Genomic DNA, 21,371 nt, shown 5'->3' on the forward strand with positions numbered 1-21,371 from the left:
CCCTGGGATTGTGAGTGATCGCTGGTAACACTGTTTTAGTAACAGGCACCTGATATGCTATTGCACAACTCAAACGATCGGTCCATAGTAGCGCGCGCACGAATCTGGATCCACTGGTCTTCCCGCATCCAAGCATGTCAAAAATTGATTTTATTGTTGTGCTGTTTCATTATATAAAACGGCACATCACATGCTATTGTGTGAGTAGAATTTAATCTGTCAAGCCGTTCTGATACCACCACGCTAGGAATCGTGACGACAATTTTCCACATTAACTCTTTGCACAAAACTCGGGCTGTGATGACCGCTATGGCGTCAGAAAAGATTGAGGTTGACAGCGGAGGCTGGAACAGACTGCCCACGGAGCTTCACATGATTCTCGAACGTTGCACACGGCAGAGTGACGGAAAGGCCGCCTCACCGGCCGGAACAAATCAGCTCGCCGCCCTCACCACTGTCTGCCGAGACTGGATGGACTTCTTTGAGGGCAAGCTGTTCGAGCGACTGACCCTTACGACCGAGTCCGACATACAAACTTTCGCAGACCTTGTTCAGGGCAGACGACGGGCACGCGTGAAATGGATATGGCTGCGTGTCGAGCTGCCAATGTACGATTGCGAGCAGTGCCACCGTCTTGAGACCCGCGAGGATGTCCAGGTCCAAAAAGCCACCTTCACCAATCTTTTCTGGAACCTGTTCGGTGTCTTATCCACGTGGGAAAACAAAGATGTCCGAAATGACGACCGAAAGGACGACCGAAATGACGGCATCACCCTCGAGTTGAGCGCCCACTCTCCGAGCGACACCCACCATTTCAACAAGGATCTCCGTTTCCGCCTCCACGATACGGCGTGGGACAGATGGGACGACCGTCCAGTTCTACCACATAACGACCCGTTTCACGGCTGGAAGGACGGAAAAAGGGTCAAGACGATCCCTCGGGACGCCAAATATCGAGTGTTTGGTTTTGGGCTGCGCTTTAACTACAACTTGCCATCCGTCCGCCGTCAGCGCATGCGCCTGCCCAAGGTCTCCGTGGTCGCCTCCCTCGTTATCCGGCGACAATTCCCCCGTGCATTCGCGGCCCGCAAGGCACTCCATCCCATGATTTGCAGCCTGACGCGCCTCAGTAGCTTCACATACGAGCCCTGGCGTGGTCCGACGATCACGTACCAGAGGAACCATGACTGGCACCACGCGTTTCTGGCCAGGGAGGCATTGAAAGCGCGGACGAAGACTTTGAAGAAAGTTGCAATTTTCGAGAGCCACGATGAGATTTCCTATCGCGAGCCCCGCAACGGTACTTGCCAGCGTTTCACTGCGGGCTCGTTCTCCCGCGACCTCGCGCGGTCGAGCCGCCACTTGGAGGAGTTGTACGTGGCGAACAACATCTATGCGTTCGAGTTCTTCTACGCTTTTCACCCACAGGCCCCTCCGGCGCATAGGAGGTGAATGTTGTGGAAGGACCTGAAATGCCTCTCGCTTACGACCCAGCACCTATCGCCTGGAAACGGTGGTCTGATACTCCTAATGGCGGCGAAGGCCGCGGAGAGGATGCCGAGGCTGGAGACCATGGAGTTATGGAACTGTTGGAGGAGCAGCGGCATAGCGGGTATCTTTCGCTTCCGGAGAGGGGAGACTGAAGCCAGCATTGAACTCGTGAGCACATGGTCTGCCCGTTTCACAGCGGAGGAGAAGGCCGCGTGGACCGGCGTCGCAACTGTGAAGAGACCATTGCCACTGCGCGTGAAGGAGAGGTACTGGAATTCCGGGTGGATCGATGGGGATTATTCTGTGCTACGGCAGTTGGAATTGGTGGAACGCATGCTCCACCCCGTCTCGCTGCGGCAGATTGCCAGGGAGGACCAGAGGCGTCGCGGGGAAAGAATGGCCTAACAATTCGCTGTGTGCCTTACCACAGACTGTCATGATTCTGCCATGGTCAAGTCCGGAACCGCATTCTTTCCGTCCGCTTCAGGGAACAGAGACGTGGAAAAAGTGAAGAGCGTGAAAGGGCGTTGCTTGAAAGTGTAAAGCCCGTCAGTGTTGGGGCGTCACAATTCGAGGAAGAGCCACGTCGCAGCTTTTTTCAGGCGGTGTAAATAGTTGAGAAACGGCAACAAGAAACTCTAGTCAAGGTCCCAGGACACTTATGCAGATTCAAGCCTTTCTGTGTGTCCGTAGATTCTGCTGCATCCGGGCTTTTAGTGAATGCACAATAATAATTCAGTTGCATCTTGCCTCTACAGTGGCTTAGGCCCGCACCAGTGATAATATCTTTCACGTAGGTAGTGAGATTACTACACCGGGATATAGTATGTGGGACTTGCATCTACTGGGTGCTGCGGTGGCATGAAGTGTCGTTGATGGACCGGATAAACCTCGGCGACTCTGTTCAGCGCGCAATATGTGATATCTCAATAGGCCGCTCCCACACAAACGTACAACGAGAAGAATATTCACGGGCTTTCAATAATTCAATTCCGTTCGCATAAAAGCACACGGGCTTGCAGTAGGCCTTAACACCGTCCACGGGACTATGATCAAGGCGTAGGGCCGTACGTAGTACAAGTAAGCCCACTGCCCACCGAGGCTTTTTTTCAGTAAACTTATCTTCTTGTCCTCTGTGCTTCGTGGCATTCCAACTGCACGAAAGCTTCTTTCTATCTGGGCAAAATGCTCTCGGTGCCTGGGGAAAGCCGGGGTATGTGCACAGAGCAGCTGGCCAAGGCTATGCGCAACTCAGCCACCTCCCCACTATTGCATCAAGGATATCCGCTCGTCATGACTAATTCAGTTAGAACGGGGTCTCCATTAGCTCATAGATACCCTCTGATGACCGCTCGCTTTGAATCTATTACCCAATCCCAAGACAATGGACCGGACGCCCCGGACGGAATGCGGCACCCTCACAAACTCAGGTCACGACTGAACTTCCACACACGGAGACAGTCAGCAACACCAACTTTGCAGTCTTATTGTTTTACCAGCAAATTTTCATAAAATAAAGAGATGACGGAGATTGGTATATAGTTTGAGCTGAAATGAATGGAATAGTGAATCTTTTGAATGTATTGCAGCCACTTCCCTTCAGAGGCTTCGAGGTACAGCGCTTCTTGATATCTCCAAGCAAGCATGCAGGTATTGACATTCCAGCCAATCATCTTTCACCGTTGGCTACAAACGGTCCACTTATGTCTTGTGTGAGTCTTGGTACCCCGATCAGGTTTAGGCCATCCGGACACCGAAACTACCCACTTATGTCTTGCGTGCGTCTTAGCACCTTGATCAGGCTTAGGCCGTCCAGGTACGGACAGTTGTGCTCAGTTGTGGAGATCTCGAGTCAAAGCTTGAGTATTCTTTGGTGGCCAAGGAGAATTTGCGTATGCCTCTTATGACGGCAGTAATCGTGTAACAAGAAATGGGACACTGCTTGGTGGAAGAGTGTAGACTCTTGAGTGCCGGGGTTGACTTGGTGACTCGCTTATTTAATGGGGTGTCTCTTTCCTCGCTTCCAAGTTGGCTGGCTCTGCTGGCGAATCAGTTTCTTCCTACCATTAATTGAGCGAAGCTTTCTTTCCCGTTTTCAAACCATTTCGCAACCATGGGCAAAGACACTGTTCATGCCCCCGTCTTGGGTGACCATGTCTCGGGCCAGTCCAACAAGCCTCTGTCCCAACCGCCACACAGCCTGACGAGCCAGCAAGTCCTCGACGAATTACGCAGCAATGTAACCACAGGCCTCGCCCCGGAGGAGATCCCTCAGAGGCTTGAGGAGATGGGACCCAACGAACTAGAACAGAAAAAGGGCGTCCAGCCCGCCAAGATCTTTCTCGAGCAGATCTTCAACGCCATGACGTTGGTGCGTCAACCCTAATAGCATCTCCCATTTCACATATCGTGACATCTTCTGACAGTGGCCGCCGGGCTAGTCAGGTGCTAGTATTGGCCTTGGCCGCGAGCTTTGGTATCCAGGCCTGGATTCCCGGGGGCATCCTGGCCGGCATCATCATTTTCAACATCTTCCTCGGCTTCTTCCAGAGCCTGCAGGCTGAAAAGACCATCGACTCGCTCCGCACCCTCGGCACACCCAACTGCAAGGTCTTTCGGGGCGGCAGGACCATCACCATCCAGACCGTCGATGTCGTCCCCGGTGATATTGTTGATCTGGAAACTGGCGACTCTGTCCCTGCTGACATGCGCCTCATCGAGGCGGTCAACCTCGAGGCCGATGAAGCGCTGCTCACCGGCGAGTCGGTGCCAATTTTAAAGATTCCTAAGCTCACGTTTGACGCTGATACTGGTCCTGGTGATCGCCTCAATGTGGTTTACAGTTCGTCAAGTATTACCAAGGGTCGCGGGCGTGGCGTCGTGTTTGCTACGGGGATGTTTACAGAGATAGGCCTCATCGCCGGAGCTCTTACCAACAGCGGCGACCCAAAGGATTACGGGGATGATGGTCAGCGCTCTGTATTCCGCATCATCTGGGATCCCGTCCGCGCCTGGGTCGGCGAATTCCTAGGTCTCACAGTGGGCACACCTCTCCAGAAGAAGCTTGCCCAGCTCTTTCTCTGGCTGTTCCTGTTCGCAATCGTGTGCGCCATTATCGTCCTTGGCGCCAACAAGTTCGACTCGCGTAGGGATGTCATTATCTACGCCATCACAACCGCCATCGGGACCATCCCTGTGTCTCTCCTGCTTGTCCTGACCCTTACTATGGCCGCCGGCACAAAGAAGATGCTCGAGCGCCATGTCATTGTCCGAAACCTCTCCAGCCTCGAGGCCCTCGGAGGTGTCACGAGTTGAGTTCACCCACACCCTTTCAATGCACTCTGCTCGACTTTCTGACAAACCATTTGTTCCCTCCCACTAGACATCTGCTCTGACAAGACCGGAACAATTACCCAAGGGCGCATGGTGGTACGAAAGGCGTGGATCCCTGGCTGCGGAACCTACTCGATCGCGTCGACGAGCGACGTGTACAACCCCACGGCCGGCGAGGTCTTCCTCCTTAGCTCGCAGCCCAAGGAAGTAACTTCCACCGGCCAAGATAATCAGGACGGGCGCCAGTTGATCTCTCCCCCCGATGAGGCGGCTACGAAGTCCGCCCTACGGTGGTATCTCAACGTCGCGTCTCTAGCCAATCTCGCCACTGTCGAGCAGAGCGACCACGGCTCTGCAAATCCCGGCCAGTGGGAGGCCAGGGGCGCTCCGACTGAAATTGCCATCGAGGTGTTTGCCGGTCGGTTTGGATGGAACAGGCTCGAACTGACCCAAGGCCCGAAGGCTGAGTGGGAACATGTTGCGGAATATCCCTTTGATTCGGATATTAAGAAGATGACGGTGCTCTTTCACAATAATAAGTCCAATGAAACTCATGTCTTCACAAAGGTTAGTCTAGAATTCGTCGCCTATTTTGTTATTTTTTTCCGACTAACAGTTGAGATCTAGGGAGCCGTGGAACGAGTCATTTCGTCCTGCAAGTCCATCGCCATCAATGACAGTATTCAACCTCTCACCTCCGAGATCAGCCAAGACATCCACTTCAACATGGAGGTGCTCGCCAGTCAGGGTCTCCGTGTTCTCGCCTTCGCACACAAGATCAACGATCGCGTCATCTCTGAGTCCGAATTTATCGGTGGCAACGTACCCAAACGCGATGTCCTTGAGCAAGACCTAATATTCCGCGGCCTTGTTGGAATCTACGACCCCCCTCGCCCGGAATCCCTCCCCAGTGTTCGCGCTTGCCAAGGAGCTGGCATTGTCGTCCACATGCTCACCGGCGACCACCCGCAGACGGCGCGCGCTATCGCTATCGACGTCGGGATTCTGCCTACTCCTGAGAAAGCTCGACTGCTCCCGGCTGATGTCTCGAGCACCATGATGATGGTAGCCCACGATTTTGATGCCCTCACCGATGCCCAGATTGACGATATGGCTCAGCTTCCTCTAGTCGTTGCTCGGTGCGCACCTAGCACAAAGGTCAGGATGATCGAGGCTCTTCACCGACGACAACGCTACGTAGCCATGACCGGTGACGGCGTAAATGACAGTCCCAGTCTCAAGAGAGCAGACGTAGGCATCGCAATGGGGACTGGCTCAGATGTTGCCAAGGAATCTTCCGACATTATCCTCACCGACGACAACTTTGCGTCTATCCTCAATGCCATCGAGGAGGGCCGTCGCATCTTTGACAATATCCAAAGGTTCATCCAACACGTGTTGTCTGCCAACGTTGGATTCGTCGTTACTCTTCTTGCTGGTCTCGCGTTCAAGGATGGCAACGGCGTCTCCGTGTATCAGCTCACTCCCGTCGAGATCATCTGGATGCTCATGGGAACCGGTGCCTTTTGCGAGACTGGCCTTGGCTTCGAAAAGGCTGTCCCTGATATCCTCAATCGGCCTCCTCACAATGTCAGTACATCTGATCTTTTTATAAAAAGTTCCAAGGCTCACACTCTATAGCTCAAATACGGCGTCTTCACGCCCGAGTTCCTCACAGACATGGTCGTCTACGGCTCCATCATGGCCGGCTGCGTCCTCGGCTCCTTCACGATCGTCATCTTCGGCTTCAGCGACGGCAACCTCGGCTCCGACTGCAACAACAACTACTCGGAGGCCTGCGACCCCGTCTTCCGCGCACGCGCCACCTGCTTCACCACCATGACCTGGATCTTCCTCCTCTTCGCCTGGGGCCTGATCGACTTCCGCCGCTCGCTGTTCCACATGCCCGACGGCCTCAAGGCGTGGGCGGGACACCTCTGGGGCAACCAGTTTCTGTTCTGGTCTGTCGCCGGCGTCTTCTTCACTGTCTTCCCGGTGATGTACATTCCCAAGCTGAATCACATCGTCTTTCAGCACACCGGCATCAGCTGGGAGTGGGCTGTTGTCTTTGTAGACGTCATCGTGTTCATGGTGTTGTCTGAGTCTTGGAAGTGGGCGAAGCGCGTCTATTTCCGACATCAGTCCTTTCAGAGGGAAGGGCACTGGAATGAGGTAGACGTCTAGGATGTGGTGAGGCTGCAGCTGACGTCCGAGGGGACTCGTCGACCAAAGGGTATGTCTCCCGGTTCGTCGCATCCATCCCTTGTATATCATCATCGGCAGAATTCCTCGACGTCGGACTACTCGTCATGGTCTTTTCGCGCGATAGGCGCGGATGGGCCGGCTCCTGCAGATCCAGCCCGCACAGCGATGTGGCCGGGTCGCCGAGCACGGGGATGCTATCCACACAGCGCGGCCACGGCTCGACCCCGGCATTCTCGTGCGCGAAGCGGAATAGCTGAAGCGTGTTGTTGGCGATCCATTCCGCATCCTTGTACGTTCCAGTGTGTTCTACCCCGCGGTCTGCGTGCTGTTTCAGATGGCGGCGGTGGCAGCATCGCAGGCATGGCTCGAGAGTATATGAGAGCGTTATGACGATAGCGCCGAAGATGTAAATAAATGAGAGACCGAAGACGGAAAATGAATCGTGAGACGTAGGAAGAATTTTCTGGAAACACAAGTGTATTAGTTCTTGAACTCCAGGCAAAGGGTCGTGCTAGCAGTGACTCTGAGCCGAGATCATTAAACGATACGAACTGGATGGGAAATTGGTGTAGGGTGTTAGTGAGGCGCTGAAATCGGCCTGCCATAGGCTCGGTCGTGTTGGTGATGTTGAACATGTTGGTGTCGTTAAACATATCAGTAGCCTCAGTAGTTGTCCCGGAAATGGGCGCAGCCCCTCGTACAGCGTCGATATGACTCGCCAGCGGGCCACAATGGTCCTGATCGGCATTACAGAACTGGTATTGATTTGTACATGCAAGGGGCGATGCTGGGACATCAGGTCTGTACATTGTTGAGTTGCCGTTTGGGAAGACCATGTAGCCGAACGGAACTATCGTGCGAAACCATTTGTCCCTAGTCAATTCCATCGTACGAACACCTGGGCTGGACAGAAAGTAGAGAGAGATGTCGGCGTCGGATCTCCGGCACGAAGAGCATTCGTCACTGCACAGCACAGAGAGTAGAAAAAGCAGGTACAGGCGGCGAAAGGCTCGCTCGCTGGTGTGACGCCAGGCCCAGCAGAGGCCAAGAAAAGTGATGAACGCAGAGTCTGCTGATGGAGAGTTCCGAAGAATCACTTGTCTCTGGTGATACAGTGCACCCTGGGGACATGAAGAGGAAAAGAAGCGATGGCACGCCAGAGAGTGGATCCGCCAGAACCGAACTCCAACAAATGTTACAAAAACACCAGTGAAAGCTATAACGAGATCGGAATTCTGCCTTGAAATCGTCAAGGTGCGTCCAAAAATAGGACCATATGACCAGTTGGTCCAGAAGCCGTGGTAAATTTCGAAGGCAGGGACACGGTCCCCAGTGCTGAAAACGGGATTGTCCATAGCAACCGCTGCCTAGGTCGTGGAGAGTCGAGCAGAACAGCAAGAAAGATGGGAGGAATGCCAAGATGATATTTGATACGGGAGTCTGGCACAGGCTTATATCTGCCAAAGGTAATACAGAACATTCGGCTGGCCCCCCAACGAGTACATTTGCCATGATCAACATGGACACAGCATCCGGCTTCACACACAACTCTCACACTCATTGATAGGCTGAAATTGAAGGTCTTCATCAAATACTGCTCGTAGGCTCTTTTGTTTTCCAGTTCAGTGCTGCATGGTCACAATCGAGCACAATCGAAGCCACACATTTGGCTGACCAGGTGGTGTGCAGTCTACAGCGATCAACTTTGATATGCCCTTGACCTAACCTCGGAATCGGGCCTACCTATGTGCTCATGGCAGCTGCATGCAAAGCGCATGCAAGGTTCTAATAAAAGCCATTGCCGTTGTTTTGAGCCGAGACCTTGCCTTCTTTGGCGGGCGAACAGCGTGCCAGAAACGTGCTTCTCCCGATTGTGGAACGGGTTAGGGGCTTGGCGGCTTACGATGCTGCCGAGGAGACTGGGTATGTTGTGCCGGGTTCCTGAGGGGGTATTTCAGCTCGAGCAAATGAGTGTTCTCGAAGCGCCGATATCTGCTCACCCAGTTCTGTTGTATTGGACAATCTACAATCGCCCCCAAAATGCCCAGAGAGCTGAAATGCAAGGTTGGTACCTGCCGCAACGCTAAGCTGCGGACGTTGTGAACCACTTGCACTCTTCATAGGTTCGATTGGACAGCGACCGCGGATCACCTCACATTTCTGGGGGGCTGCAGAATCTAGGTCGACGTCATGCCTGAAAGGAAGCGCGGAAAACAGCGCGAAGCAACACTTCAGAGCCTCGCTTGGTAGGGAGCCCTCACGCATTCGAGTCAGCGTGATTTGGAGGTGTTAGATGATAGTAGTATAAGCATGGAAACCCGATCCAACCTTGTTCATATATCTGGCATTTAAGTTGGACCTAAGGGCTAGTGGTTATCTCACAAATGCGTTCTTCGTCAACTATCAACCTTCACACACACGGGTCCCGTGCTATATTCTTGCATCCCTCTCTTGTAGAAAACCCTGGGCTTGAAATATCGGGACCATGGCGACAACGAAGGCGTGGCAAGGAGCCGAATCCACCGTCAAGGTAAGATCATCGCGAAATGATTTGCGACCTGCGCGTCTTTTTTTCCTTCTCTCTCTCTGAAGAGGTCACTTGCTAACTGTTTCCAAAGTATGCAGTCCACCTTGGAGTTTGGACTAACTGGTCTCGTGGTGCCATCATGGGGGCCACACTCACTTTGCGGCGGACAGAAGGCAACTACCTCCTTGCCTTCACCTCTCTGTTCATCACCATCGTCGCGAGCTGCTTTTGGAGCATTGCGAGGCGGGCGTTGCATCGCTGTTATTCAACTTCGGCGCCGCGCGACACCCTCTATCATCAACAGCAAGCGGTTTTGCGCAACTCGTCTTCCGCATTCGAGAGCTTTCAGATTCTTTGCTCGCTTGCTTGGGCGTGGCGCCGCACAGTCAAAGGCAAACGTTGCCTTCTCCGCCTGGTGCCAGGTGTGTTGGCGGCTGCGTTTGTCGTTGTTTCTTTCGCCATTGCGTCGGGTTTCTCGTCCCAGATTTTTCGTCCGCGATCGGGAATCAGGTTCGTCTTGACGGGACAAATTGCTCGCTTGTTAATTCAGAGGCCGACGATCCCAACTATGATGCACACTCCAGAGTACCATACCGGGCGCGAATGGTCACAAACGATGCGAACTATGCCCAACAGTGTTATTCAGCCAACTCGTCCTCGGGAATATTCGACTGCACATCTTTCGTCAGAGCAAATCTACGCAGTACCATTGACACAGAGGCGCCCTGTCCATTCGCAAATGGTTTGTGCCGGAGCGATAACGCAAACATTCGGTTGGATACTGGGCACATCGACAGTAACGACGACTTGGGCATGAACTCGCCCGAGGGTGAAAGGATCCTGTTCAGGTCCGTGTTGAGCTGTGCGCCTTTGTCAACTGAGGGATTTTCCACAAACCTCACGACAGAGACAGGGGATTTTACCTTGTACGATTATGGGAACAAGACAGTGGGTCAAAATTATACGTACAGGGTTCGGAGTCTCCAAGAGCAGTACCCAGCTGACGATATTGAAGGGGCTCGCGGTACGAACTTTGTTTTGGCGTAAGTCCATGCCTTCAATGTAGCCTATGCATGAGGATACGTTCCTAATCTGGCTCTGTGGGAGATAGATCATTCGCGGAGACCAACTACCAGGAAACCACTTACACGCCGTCTTCGTCATTGCAGACAGACACAGAATATTTTCCCAAAGACGGTGACCTTCATCTCATCTTTCTCTCCGGAAACGGTATCAGATTCCAAGAGCCCGTGAACGATCCTTGGTATCGCGCAACGGTTCCAACTAGGCCCATTGTCGCAGCGACCAAGCCAGGAACGTCTGCTGAACACCCTGCATATCGTTCTGAAGAAGCAGCGTCACCAATGGCCTGCCTCGAACAGTTTCAACTTTGTTATGGCAGTACAAGCCGATGCGGGCCGCTGGCCAGCTGGCTGGATGCTCAAGATGGAGCTTCGAAACTGCTCAACTTCCCTCTCGAGAGGGAAGGTCCGCCGGCAGACAACCATCCTGCATCCCGATTCTACTGGTTCGTGGCGCTGTTTACCTATGCTGTGCCTGGCCTCCAGCCCGTCCTTCTCCAACTCGGCGCAAACTCGTTGGCTTCAATGCGCAGCCTATACGCTGGCGTCATGGGCCCGCTTCCGGACAACCAGTGGCAAGTCGACGTGATGCAGTGGTGGGCTACATATTTGGCAGGCATCCAGAGCGCAGTCGTCTCGATCGCGTCCGGCCCCATTGATCCTTCACTAGAGCACCTGCGTATCAGGCCTTACAACCAATGGATTCAAGATAGTATTTGTAACAACCAGGTAAGGTTCTTTTCCCTGAAGATGTGTTTCATATTTGGCCACAGTGACAGCTCCTGCAGACCGCTGACACACCACAACCCAGATCATTCGCAGCTCCGACTATACCTCCTTCAGCCTTTTTGGCCTATGTTTCACTTACATTCTTGGGCTCATTATCGTCATTGTCGCATTCTGCCTGGATCCAGTCCTGGATACATTGTCAACCCGTTTTCACCGGGGCGCATATTCTTATGTGGAGTGGACCTCTACGGACACACTACAACTGCAGCGGATGGCCTTTCAGGGCGTGAAGTCGGGCACTTGGTCCGGCTCCGCGAGTTCAGTTCCTGTGACTTCAAAAGCGGGTGAAATCATGGCGAACCTGCCGTTCGAGTACCCCATCAGTCAACTTCGCAGCGAGAAACCCGGCTCCAACGTTGCGATAAAAGCGACCGCAGGCACTTCAGTGCCGACGTCACCTCTGAAAACATCAATTACTCCCTCTAAATCCATTGATACACTGAAAAACTCGACAAGGGTGGGCACAATATCGTCCATGGACATGGAGGTTTCACCTATCACTCCGACAATTACAGCGGCCAAGTCCACCAAAGCATAACGCCCTGGTCGATTATTTCACCCAAGCCTTTCAACGACCACTACCATCTCATCACTCTTCCACGAGAATCTCTATATATTTCGCCGCGGTATCGTGCTGGTTTTGAGGAGGTCAGGGACATTGAGCTTGTACCCTGAGCTGGTATGTAAAGTGGATTAGAGGTGGATGGCCATTAGGGACCAATGTTTGATGTGAGAGGAATCAGACTACGGCGTGAAATACTATAATACAAGAATACGAATGATTTACTCCTGGTGCTCCATTATACAGAGTTCTAGTTGTGAACGGGTCTCCATAAGTACCCCATTGTAGCTATCTTTCACCCATGTATGCTTGTGTAATTACCAAGCTTCAACGGAATCCTAACTCAGATATACGCACTTAGGCACATGAGACCAACAGTCCAAGATTGGTTCCTGCTACGGCACCTGGTTATGTACATCCATGTGGGCTGTCGGTTCGGGGACGAGGACAAGCTGCAGAAAGGACAGTTTCACAGCAGGTTGAAAAATGCACCCGGGATGGGCTTACTACTGCAAGCTTCATTTAACAACCCTAATGCAGAATTTGGACCTCGCCGGCCCCTGTTTCAACAAGCGCACTCAAGCAAATGATGGCCGGTTGATGAATGATGTAACGATTGTGTTTCAATTGAATATCCTTCTCTGAAAGTATGTTAGGGTCATCACATTATCTGATCTACAGCGGCTTAAATCTACTCGTGACATTGAAAGGGGTCATTGTACATCGCTCAAGGCCAGTTGGTCCACAGCGTACAAATATCGACAATCAAGTGTCTCGTGGATTTGTTTCGTGGCACAGAGTCATACGACATCCGTATCCTCATCCACCTAGAGTGAATTGCCAGCAGTGTTCATTACAAAGGCGGCTCGTAGCACGCATGGGCCTCCAACGCTGACAAGGCGCCCGGGTGGCCAGAGGCAGCAGTGGCTGACGGGTACCCAGCCCTGAATATGTGGTCCTGCTGAGCATTGGCTGTTGGCGGCGACCTCAGGATCGTAGGCACCGTTTACTCGACAAAAAGCACCACAAATGGCCCTTTACGCATTGACGAGGATCGGATGTACCACCACGCCCTAGAATAAGCGCGCGTGTCGCGAAAGCGATTGGACGCATCGCGGTCCAGTGGCACTGCAGGTAAGCCTGGCCTCCGGAGGTCGGCCTTGTTACACAGATTCATTGTTGAAGGGGTACGCAGGTCCTGCGCTGTGTTCTTGGTGTTGGGTGATTCTCATACGAGGGCCAATAAATCAGGAACGTTGGGGCGGCCACGAGACGGCCCTGCGGACATTCCGGCCAAGGCGGTGCTGTTACACGGATCCCAGAGGCCTGCCATCGCGCCTCGGGTATTTCCGTGTATGTATGTAAGCCGTCGCCCATTAGTTGGACATTTAGCATTTTACACATTCCTACCGTAGCCCAGAGTGTATCGTGGACATGTCGCGGTCCAAGCACGGAGAAAGGCGGCCGAGGGGCAGGGGCAGACGAATTAATTTAGCCTCCGGGTACAGGAGACTCCGGGGGGCGCCACTATTCTTCCGTGGGAAGGGAACGACAAGTCGAGCCCCGCTTGCAAATCTGCCCTGCTTCGAGAATAATTGTATACTTGCTTTTCTCGTATCTATCTATATTAAGCCACAAGGAATAAAACGGAACGCATAGCCCACGAAGAACCGGCCATTGGCGATAGCGCAGCAGCATTGTCGCCGGCTCGGATTCCTCGCGTCAGACCTACGCCGTCCCAGCGATGGCGTAGAAGCACTGTCGCTGTCGAAGTGGCTGGTGGTGTAAGAAACAGTTTTGGGCAAGTTACAAGATGTGTGTGTTGATTTGTCCCAGCCGAAAACCGTAATCGTAGAACCTTCGCACAGACAGCGTTATCCGAACACGGATGGGGTATCATTGTTAAACAAGAGGAACAAAACCGAATATGCCAAAAGGAAAAGCCAAAAAGATAAGGATTATCGGAACCCATCCCGTCGTCTCCGCACGGATGCCTGGTATGCCTCGTTGGAGAAGTCTTGAGAACGCCCGTCCTAAGAGTGGCGCAGCCGCGCCATCAGGCTGAGAGGCTCTTAGCCTTCAAGATCTCTATTGTTGCAGATCTGGTGGATTGCCGCTTTGTCTGAAAAGGGGATTAAGCAGGCTCTTTGGTGTCGACGGGACTTTGTATACTGAGAATGGAAGTGGTGACATGCATGTTTTGACGTTGCTATTCACGTGCATTTCGTTTTGTGGGCCGTGGTTCGGGGGCACTTTGCGCTGCCCCGAGGCAAATGGGAACCATCTTGTCGATTTTTGCCCACGCCCGAGGCGGATTCCGTCTCCGTCGGCGGGCCGACGTCGAAATAGGATTGCGCCGCCTCGAGGACGTGATTAGGCAACAGGGGTTGCTGGACGCCCAGCTCTAACCCCGCCGGCCGATCCGAATCCTCCCAAAGCCTCGCTGCACCTGCTCGCGCCGGGCTGCACCGTCCTGGAAGTCATCGGCGGAGGAGCCGTCCCCGCTGACGATCTTGTGGCTGGGCTTGTTGCCAAACACCTGGATGAGGATTGTCATGGCGAAGCTGCTGACGATGCTGAGGCACAGGATGCCGATCATGGCCAGGTTGCTCCGGCGGTACCTGTAGGGGCCGGGAGCCGCGTCCTCGGGCCAGCCCGTGTAGAGGGCGTAGGTCGTCGTGATGCTGCCCAGGTTCCCGAGCCCGGAGACGAGGGCGGCTGCGGCGGCGACGCCGACCTCGCCGTGGCGGCGCTGGAAGATCTCGTTGGTCCAGGTCATGCAGATTGGCACCGTGGGGCCGAGCCCGAAGCCGACCATGAGCAGGCCGCCGTAGCGGGCCCAGGAGTTGTTTAGCGCAAAGGTGACGGTTAGAAGGCCGGCGATCTGGATGAGAACGGCGCACGAGAAGAAAACGGGTCGTAGGCGATGGAAGCGGTCCGAGATAGGCGTGACGATCAGGATGGCGAAGAAGTCCATGATCCAGATGGGGGCGAACAGCAGGCTGACCTGGATGCTGGTGTATGACGGGTTGATGGAGGCAATGATGACGTTCCCGTAGAGCTGGGTGCCGATACCCACACCCACGACACCAAAGTACATCAGTACCAGCGGCCATAGACGCCAGTCGATCAGGACGTAGCCCAGGTCTGCCCATGTCCAGGGCCGGGGGTGGTAGACTCTCCTAAGATCGTGGTAGTGCACCAAGGCGTCCTCACCTATGAGAGCCTCGGGTGGCGCAGGGAGAAACCTCATGAACTTTGATCTCTCCCGCTTCTGGCCGGGAGGCAGAGGCCTGTCGGGAAGCCACCAGAGCAAGGTGAAGCCCAGGATTACGGCCAGCGCGCCGTAGATGAGGAACATCCACTGGAAGCCGACGAGCCCTCCCAGCCCGTCCATCTTCTGGAAGCCAGCGCTGACGAGTCCAACAACAGCCGCCGAGATCTGAGCAGCGCTGAAGTAATAGCCGATGCGCTTGCCCGTGCGGCTGGGTGGGTAGAAGAGGGTCAGGTAGTAGCTCATGCCGGGCCACATTCCCGCGATGACGACGCCCAGCAGGAAGCGCAGCAGCTTGACGGACCAGGCTGCGCGCACGGCGGCGAAGCACATGCCGATGAGGCCGACCGCGAAGACGATGCGGGCCATCCAGACGCGGGGGCTCAGCCTGCTCATGACGAGGTTGGACGGGCAGTCGAAGATGACGTACGAGACGTAGAAGAGGGCCAGGGCGGTGGAGGTGTCGCGCGCCGTCAGGTTCAGCACCGACATGAGGTCGTGGCCCTGGGCGGCGTTCATGGTCTGGGCGAGCCCGATGTTGGAGCGGATGGCGGAGCAGAGGAAGTAGAGGATCCAGAAGGCTGGGTGGCAACGTGGTGAGTCCAGGTACCTACAGAGGTGACATGGTGTGACGTGATAGGTCCGATGTGATGAGAGTGTGCGGGCATACCTGGGATGATGCGCATGTCCAGCTTCCGGTAGACTGCCTCGACCCTCTCGACGGGATAGTCCTCCTGATGGGGCGCAGCCAGGACCTGCGCATGTGGCTGTTCCACAGCATCCTTGGTGTAGTCGTCGTCGCCCACACTTACGCTGCCGCCCGTGGCTGAGGGTTCTGGCGCCTTGGTGGTGGCCATACTCAAACTGCAAAGCAATGGAGGAGCGTGCTATCAGTTTTTTACCGGCCAGGCACCCAGGTGTCACGACAGAGAGGATATATCAGGCTTCAGCAGGAAAGACGGTGTCGATGATGAATGCTGAAGCTCTCCCCGGTGAGAGCACTGATCTTGGCATATACGAGTCCGGAGTGAAAATTTAATCGAAGCCGAGACGACGATGAGATTTATTCTCTCACCTCATGTTCAGACTGATTCGGGGTCCGGATCAGGAGGGCTATCGGACTAGAAAAGTGGAGACTGCCAATCCCACCATTTTGATGGCCGACTCCGTCCTCGCTAGTTTTCTCGGTTCGGTTGGGAGCGGCGCTTCAGTGTTCTAGCTGCATGTGCTGCAGACTCGACAGATCAGAACTAATCGGCTCCAGTCCATGGTCTCTAGTGCGGATACTTGAGTCCGTCATTCGAAAATTTACAGGTACTCCTCTTTCTCTTTCGAAATTTGCCTTTTCTTCCAAGTAGAAAATGAAGCAAGTGGAGTTATTCAGGTTGGCGTTAGAGTAGGCAGACTAGGTCGAAGCGTTATCTGATCCGAGCTTATCAGATGCTATTGTAGGGGAGACGAAAGGGTTCGGGTCGTTGACACTCAAAGAAGTCTTGTGGGGGGGGGAGGGGGGCCATTTCTATTAGGCATCAAAGAGCGTGATGTTGTGGAGGTGCAGCCATCACCAGCTTCGAGTGACCATTTCGGTGAGCTTTGAGTCAGAGATTAAGAGAATTTGAAGTCTTTCATTTGTTTCACACTATTACATACTCGCACCTAATCTATTTGTTGTCAGAACTTTGCTCCATGGTGCTCACTGAACTCCCCGGATTCAGGCCTCAGGCTGCAAGGCTGAAAAGTGCAGTGATGCCTGGGCCCGTTTTGTGAGATCTGTTTGCCTGCAATTCCCCGCCTCAAATCCTCATCTCAGATCAGTCTTACCAGTGACTCGTTCCATCATCACAAGCTCTCGTGACCACGCCGAGGCAGGATCAGGTTGACACACCACGTTCTTATCTCTTCTCGTCTCTCTTCTCTACCACAGGTCACGGGGCGTCGACAACGCTGGAAGTGCATGACCTGTCAACAGGACAGCAACCCGTCGATCGCCATCAATGTTGAGATGCGCACCGCACGTCTTACGACGCAAAGCTGTGCCGTTACGAGGTTGCCAGCTCCATTGGGCCGATCTCAGCAGTTCACCAGTCCACTCGGCGAGACATATGCCCCCGTTCGCCCCCTGCTCACGAGGTTCCTGACCTTTAGTTCTCGGGAGTAGCGGAGCTGAGTCACCAAAGGTACACGCGGTGCCCTCATGACACCTTCAAGTGGCTGTTGCCTTGGTGGAGTCCATCTGGGGTGCACGAAAAGGGGTTCTTTACTGCCAAGCTCAAGGCCACAGCAGCTCGTCGAGGGAGTCCAGGTGCCCACCTCCTTCGGCATCGCGCCCCGTCCCGCAGGCGGATGCGACCTACCATGGAGCTCACCAAACTGGAGCCGGTACAGGCTGGGTCGACTGACATGGAAGTTGCCTCTTTCAGCACTCGTCTGCCTTCCAAGGTTCCGTGCTCATCGGTCGCGCCTTGCCGCCTTGGGACTTGGAGATACTGGGCGTCCCTGATTGGGACTCAAGAGGCAAGTAGCACATACGCACACACGCATACACGCATACAAGCGACACACACACACAGGCACAAGTACAGTACAGTACAGTACAGTACGGTACGGTATTGCTGCACCAAAGGCAGAGCTGAGCCAGGCTGCCGCGTTCTTTCTGTCCCGTCAACACTTTTGCCCCTTGAGGGCGCCTCATCGTCGCCTGCCCCGCTTGTCAAACACACAAGCAGGCTATGCAGCAACTCCCTCCTCCGCTGTCCAAGCAAGACCTCTGTTGGCAGTACCAACTCCCCAGCGACCTGCTGCCTCTTGCTGTCGCGAGGCCTCGGTGGGTCGTGGCTTGCTGCCGAAGCCTACCCGTGCCACGGCCCGAGCATGGACGTGCCTGGGACGCGCCCTGAGGAAATCCTTCCGAGGGTCACGGACTGGGCCACGTTGCGTTGGTCTCTGCAGACTGGTACGGGCGCTGGCAAGTGCCAGCAACCAGGCCGGCGACCTAAGGCCGCCACATGGCATTTTGTCAACGTGGCGGTGCAGCTGACCCATCTTCCTCCTCCTACCAGCATCTCTGTGCGCCCAAGGCATCAGACTGTGTGCCCTGCAGCATTACTGTGCCTGACGCAGGGCCAAAAAGGGGCATAGGGCTGAGAGGACCAAAGTTGTTCACCTCAGCGGGGAGGGATCAGTCGGGCTGGAGTTGGGAGTGACCGGGTGGATTGGTTGCCTACGAACGGCATGAATTTAGCCCAGTCCAGGGCGTGGTGACTCACTCCTGCGCTTCACTGCCTACTCCGTACACGCCGGCGTCCTTCGAGTCATCTCAGATGCCTAGCGCAGTATGTTTTTTTCCTTGTCCCTCCTGTCTCGTGGTTTCTTATTAAAGAACAAAGGGGTTCCCGGCTGGATCAAGCCTCGAGGCGTTGTGTGTTGCATCGAAACCTTTTGCAACGATGACGACGACCAAAACAGCCTGTTTGATTCGGTAGAGGCAGAGTTGCCTTGCTTTCGTGTGCATTGTTTCCGCCACACTTCCCTTTTCTTATCGTTATCGCGGGCACTAGGCTGCAAGTACCCCGGTACAAGAGTACTCAGGTACCTCCACACCCCGGTGACTCAGCAGAGCTCGGCTTCCGCTAGCATCCGCACCGGCCACGCTCATTGGACAAGGTTCCTTTAGAGCTTGTGCTGGGAGCACAACACCTCGGGCTGAACTTTGCTTCCGCCTGACCAGGCGCAGCAACACCACGATCACCTCATACGCCTTTGTGCCAGTTTCTACGAGCCGCAACTCCGGCGCATTACTTATTACTCTACTGTACCACATCTTCCCGGCTCCTACGTTCCACCGACCATTTGTTTCGACATCGACACACCACCGAGTCCGACAAACACCAGCCATAGGTCTGCCGCGGATATCCGCTCCCTGCGCGACGAAAAGTAACCACCCCCACAAACGGCACATCGCGACGCTTCCCAACCCCCCGGCGTCACGATGAGTGTCGCATACGAGCCGCGGTCGTTCCACGAGGACAGTCCGTACGCGCCCGTCGGCGAAAACGACCATGACATGAACAAGTTCATCAACGAGGCAAACGTGGACGACATGGCAAACCTGGCTGCTGCCACCTACGAGCCTGCCAACCAGTCCTCCCCAGCCGTGTTCCACGCATCGCCCTCCCCTGCTCTCGACCTGCACCCCGTCGGCCCCCCAAACGTCGACCCTACCAACGTTCCCGTCCGAGACCTATCGCCCGCAGCTCCGAATGCGTTCAACTCGACCCAGACCCAATCTCAGCGCATCAAGCCCATAGCCAAGCCCAACCGAGAGGTGACCAAGAGCGAGGACGGGAAGTTCATATGTACATATCCTGACTGCAACGAGCTGCTCAAGAAGTTCCAGAGGAAGTGCGAGTGGAGGTAAGTTGACTTCTTGAATTCCCACCCCGCGCTCTGTCAGTTTTTCGTTTGTTTGCTAATGATTTCTCCAGTAAACACATGGACAAGCATGAGCGACCCTACGTCTGCACCGCCAAGGGATGCGAGAAGATCCAAGGCTTCACATACAGCGGTGGCCTGCTGCGACACGAGCGCGAGGTCCACGGAAAACACGGAGGGCCCAAAAAGAAGCTCCTCTGCCCTCACGTCAACTGCAAGCGCTCCAGCGGCAAGGGCTTCTCCCGCCAGGAGAATCTGTCCGAGCACCTCCGCCGCGTGCACACGTCCGCCGGCCCCATACAGATGGAGAGCCCCGGCAGCGAGAATACCGACAACAGCACGAGCGATGTCGCTACTGCTGCCTTTGCGGCTCTGAATAGCGCCGCACTGAGCCCCGCAAACCTGGACAGCCACCCCGCCGACGCGCGCGAAAAGCGCAAACGCAGCATCGACGACGACGCCGGCCGCAGCAGTGGTGAGGGTGGTGACGGCGACGACCGATCCGAGGAGGACGTCCGCGCGGAGAACAAGCGGCTCCGCAAGGACAACGCCGAGCTGCGCCAGCAGCTGGAGGAAACGGCGCGCGCGAACAGCGAGATGCAGGCGCAGCTGGCCACCATCCAGCAGGCCCTGGGCACCCCCATCAACCAGACCCTGGCGTTCCAACAAGCACCGGAGCTCTAGGGAGGTTTCCAGGATGTCGGGGCCGCACAGGGTATCGGGCGACAACACCGGGCGGATACTCGTCAACCGGCCGCGCACCGTGACGACAACAGTTATCCACGGGAGCCTCTCGGTTTTAGCATGGTCGGCACGGAGCTGTACTACTTTGACGAGCAGAATGGTTGGCAGCCCACTGTCTGAGGTGGTTTGCATTCTCTGTCACATGGCTCCGGTTTGTTTTTTTGTTTTTTCTTTTTCACTGTCCTGCAATTTTGGAGTTGCATCAAAGGAGTTCACGAAAGGGGATGGGTTCTTTGATTGATTTACACGGTGTTTGGAAGGATCTCAATGGTTCGCGGGCTGATGAGTAGCTCGTGTCCTTTCCATCTCATTATCAAGGGCGAACTGTGTAACACGGAGTTTGAGCGCTTTTTTATTTTCCTGTTTGACTATGGGTGGGATTATTCGCAGCGTTTTGGGGGTTCACTGATTTTCTATGGCAAGGATTGGGCTCAGTGTGCTTTTTTGGACAACGCAAAGATATCCCCCGCTTTCTCTTTTGTACACGCACGGAGGCGTTCAGGCTGAGGAGATTGGGAGTCCATGATTTCATTTGTCACGGTCCTGCAAACTGAGATACCCCCATGTAGACGACGGATACACGAAAACTAGATCGGCTCGTTTTTCTTTAAACCCCACAACAACTTTTGTTTCAGTGCCAAGTCGTAATTCTGCTCTTCCGTGTCAACTGAGCAATCTTTGGAGACGGCGGAAGGGTTACAGGGATCCACGCGTCATTGACGGCTTCACGTGTGTGAAGACTGCGGCAGGGGACACAATATTGTAGCATGTAATTTATAATAACATTCCTTGTGGAAAGGATGGAACATACTGAAGGCTTGGTGGTTGCCTGCTTTCTTTCGATCGACACTTTCTGCCGAGCTGCGGGTGGGTTCAAACTCGGTCGTGGTACCACGGCAAAAGTCGATGATATACAAAAGGATAAGGTATTTT

The 21,371-nt window shown here is 54.5% G+C and overlaps 6 protein-coding genes across 6 annotated transcripts; 5 read left to right on the plus strand and 1 right to left on the minus strand.

The window, feature by feature from the left end:
- Nucleotides 1-372: 372 nt before the first annotated feature.
- On the plus strand, nucleotides 373-1,452 carry INS49_005502 (uncharacterized protein; the record flags this gene model as incomplete). The annotated part of the gene is made up of 1 exon (XM_043166281.1): nucleotides 373-1,452. One exon carries the CDS (start codon nucleotides 373-375, stop codon nucleotides 1,450-1,452), a length of 1,080 nt encoding a protein of 359 aa, XP_043017061.1.
- A 78-nt stretch (nucleotides 1,453-1,530) lies between these two features.
- On the plus strand, nucleotides 1,531-1,896 carry INS49_005503 (uncharacterized protein; the record flags this gene model as incomplete). The annotated part of the gene is made up of 1 exon (XM_043166282.1): nucleotides 1,531-1,896. The coding sequence occupies one exon, from the start codon at nucleotides 1,531-1,533 to the stop codon at nucleotides 1,894-1,896; it is 366 nt and encodes a 121-aa protein (XP_043017062.1).
- Nucleotides 1,897-3,604: 1,708 nt separating this feature from the next.
- On the plus strand, nucleotides 3,605-7,282 carry INS49_005504 (uncharacterized protein; the record flags this gene model as incomplete). The annotated part of the gene is made up of 6 exons (XM_043166283.1): nucleotides 3,605-3,862; nucleotides 3,976-4,801; nucleotides 4,874-5,391; nucleotides 5,452-6,414; nucleotides 6,466-7,002; nucleotides 7,154-7,282. 6 exons carry the CDS (start codon nucleotides 3,605-3,607, stop codon nucleotides 7,280-7,282), a joined length of 3,231 nt encoding a protein of 1,076 aa, XP_043017063.1.
- A 2,232-nt stretch (nucleotides 7,283-9,514) lies between these two features.
- On the plus strand, nucleotides 9,515-11,965 carry INS49_005505 (uncharacterized protein; the record flags this gene model as incomplete). Its single annotated transcript, XM_043166284.1, has 5 exons — nucleotides 9,515-9,559; nucleotides 9,648-10,047; nucleotides 10,107-10,599; nucleotides 10,668-11,367; nucleotides 11,450-11,965. 5 exons carry the CDS (start codon nucleotides 9,515-9,517, stop codon nucleotides 11,963-11,965), a joined length of 2,154 nt encoding a protein of 717 aa, XP_043017064.1.
- A 2,428-nt stretch (nucleotides 11,966-14,393) lies between these two features.
- Nucleotides 14,394-16,343, minus strand: INS49_005506 (uncharacterized protein; the record flags this gene model as incomplete). Its single annotated transcript, XM_043166285.1, has 3 exons — nucleotides 14,394-15,844; nucleotides 15,934-16,127; nucleotides 16,339-16,343. 3 exons carry the CDS (start codon nucleotides 16,341-16,343, stop codon nucleotides 14,394-14,396), a joined length of 1,650 nt encoding a protein of 549 aa, XP_043017065.1.
- A 2,908-nt stretch (nucleotides 16,344-19,251) lies between these two features.
- Nucleotides 19,252-20,378, plus strand: INS49_005507 (uncharacterized protein; the record flags this gene model as incomplete). Its single annotated transcript, XM_043166286.1, has 2 exons — nucleotides 19,252-19,676; nucleotides 19,748-20,378. 2 exons carry the CDS (start codon nucleotides 19,252-19,254, stop codon nucleotides 20,376-20,378), a joined length of 1,056 nt encoding a protein of 351 aa, XP_043017066.1.
- Between the last annotated feature and the right edge of the window lie 993 nt (nucleotides 20,379-21,371).

Source organism: Diaporthe citri, assembly GCF_014595645.1.
Source record: "Diaporthe citri strain NFHF-8-4 chromosome Unknown scaffold_18, whole genome shotgun sequence".
In the NCBI taxonomy this organism is placed as follows: domain Eukaryota; kingdom Fungi; phylum Ascomycota; class Sordariomycetes; order Diaporthales; family Diaporthaceae; genus Diaporthe; species Diaporthe citri.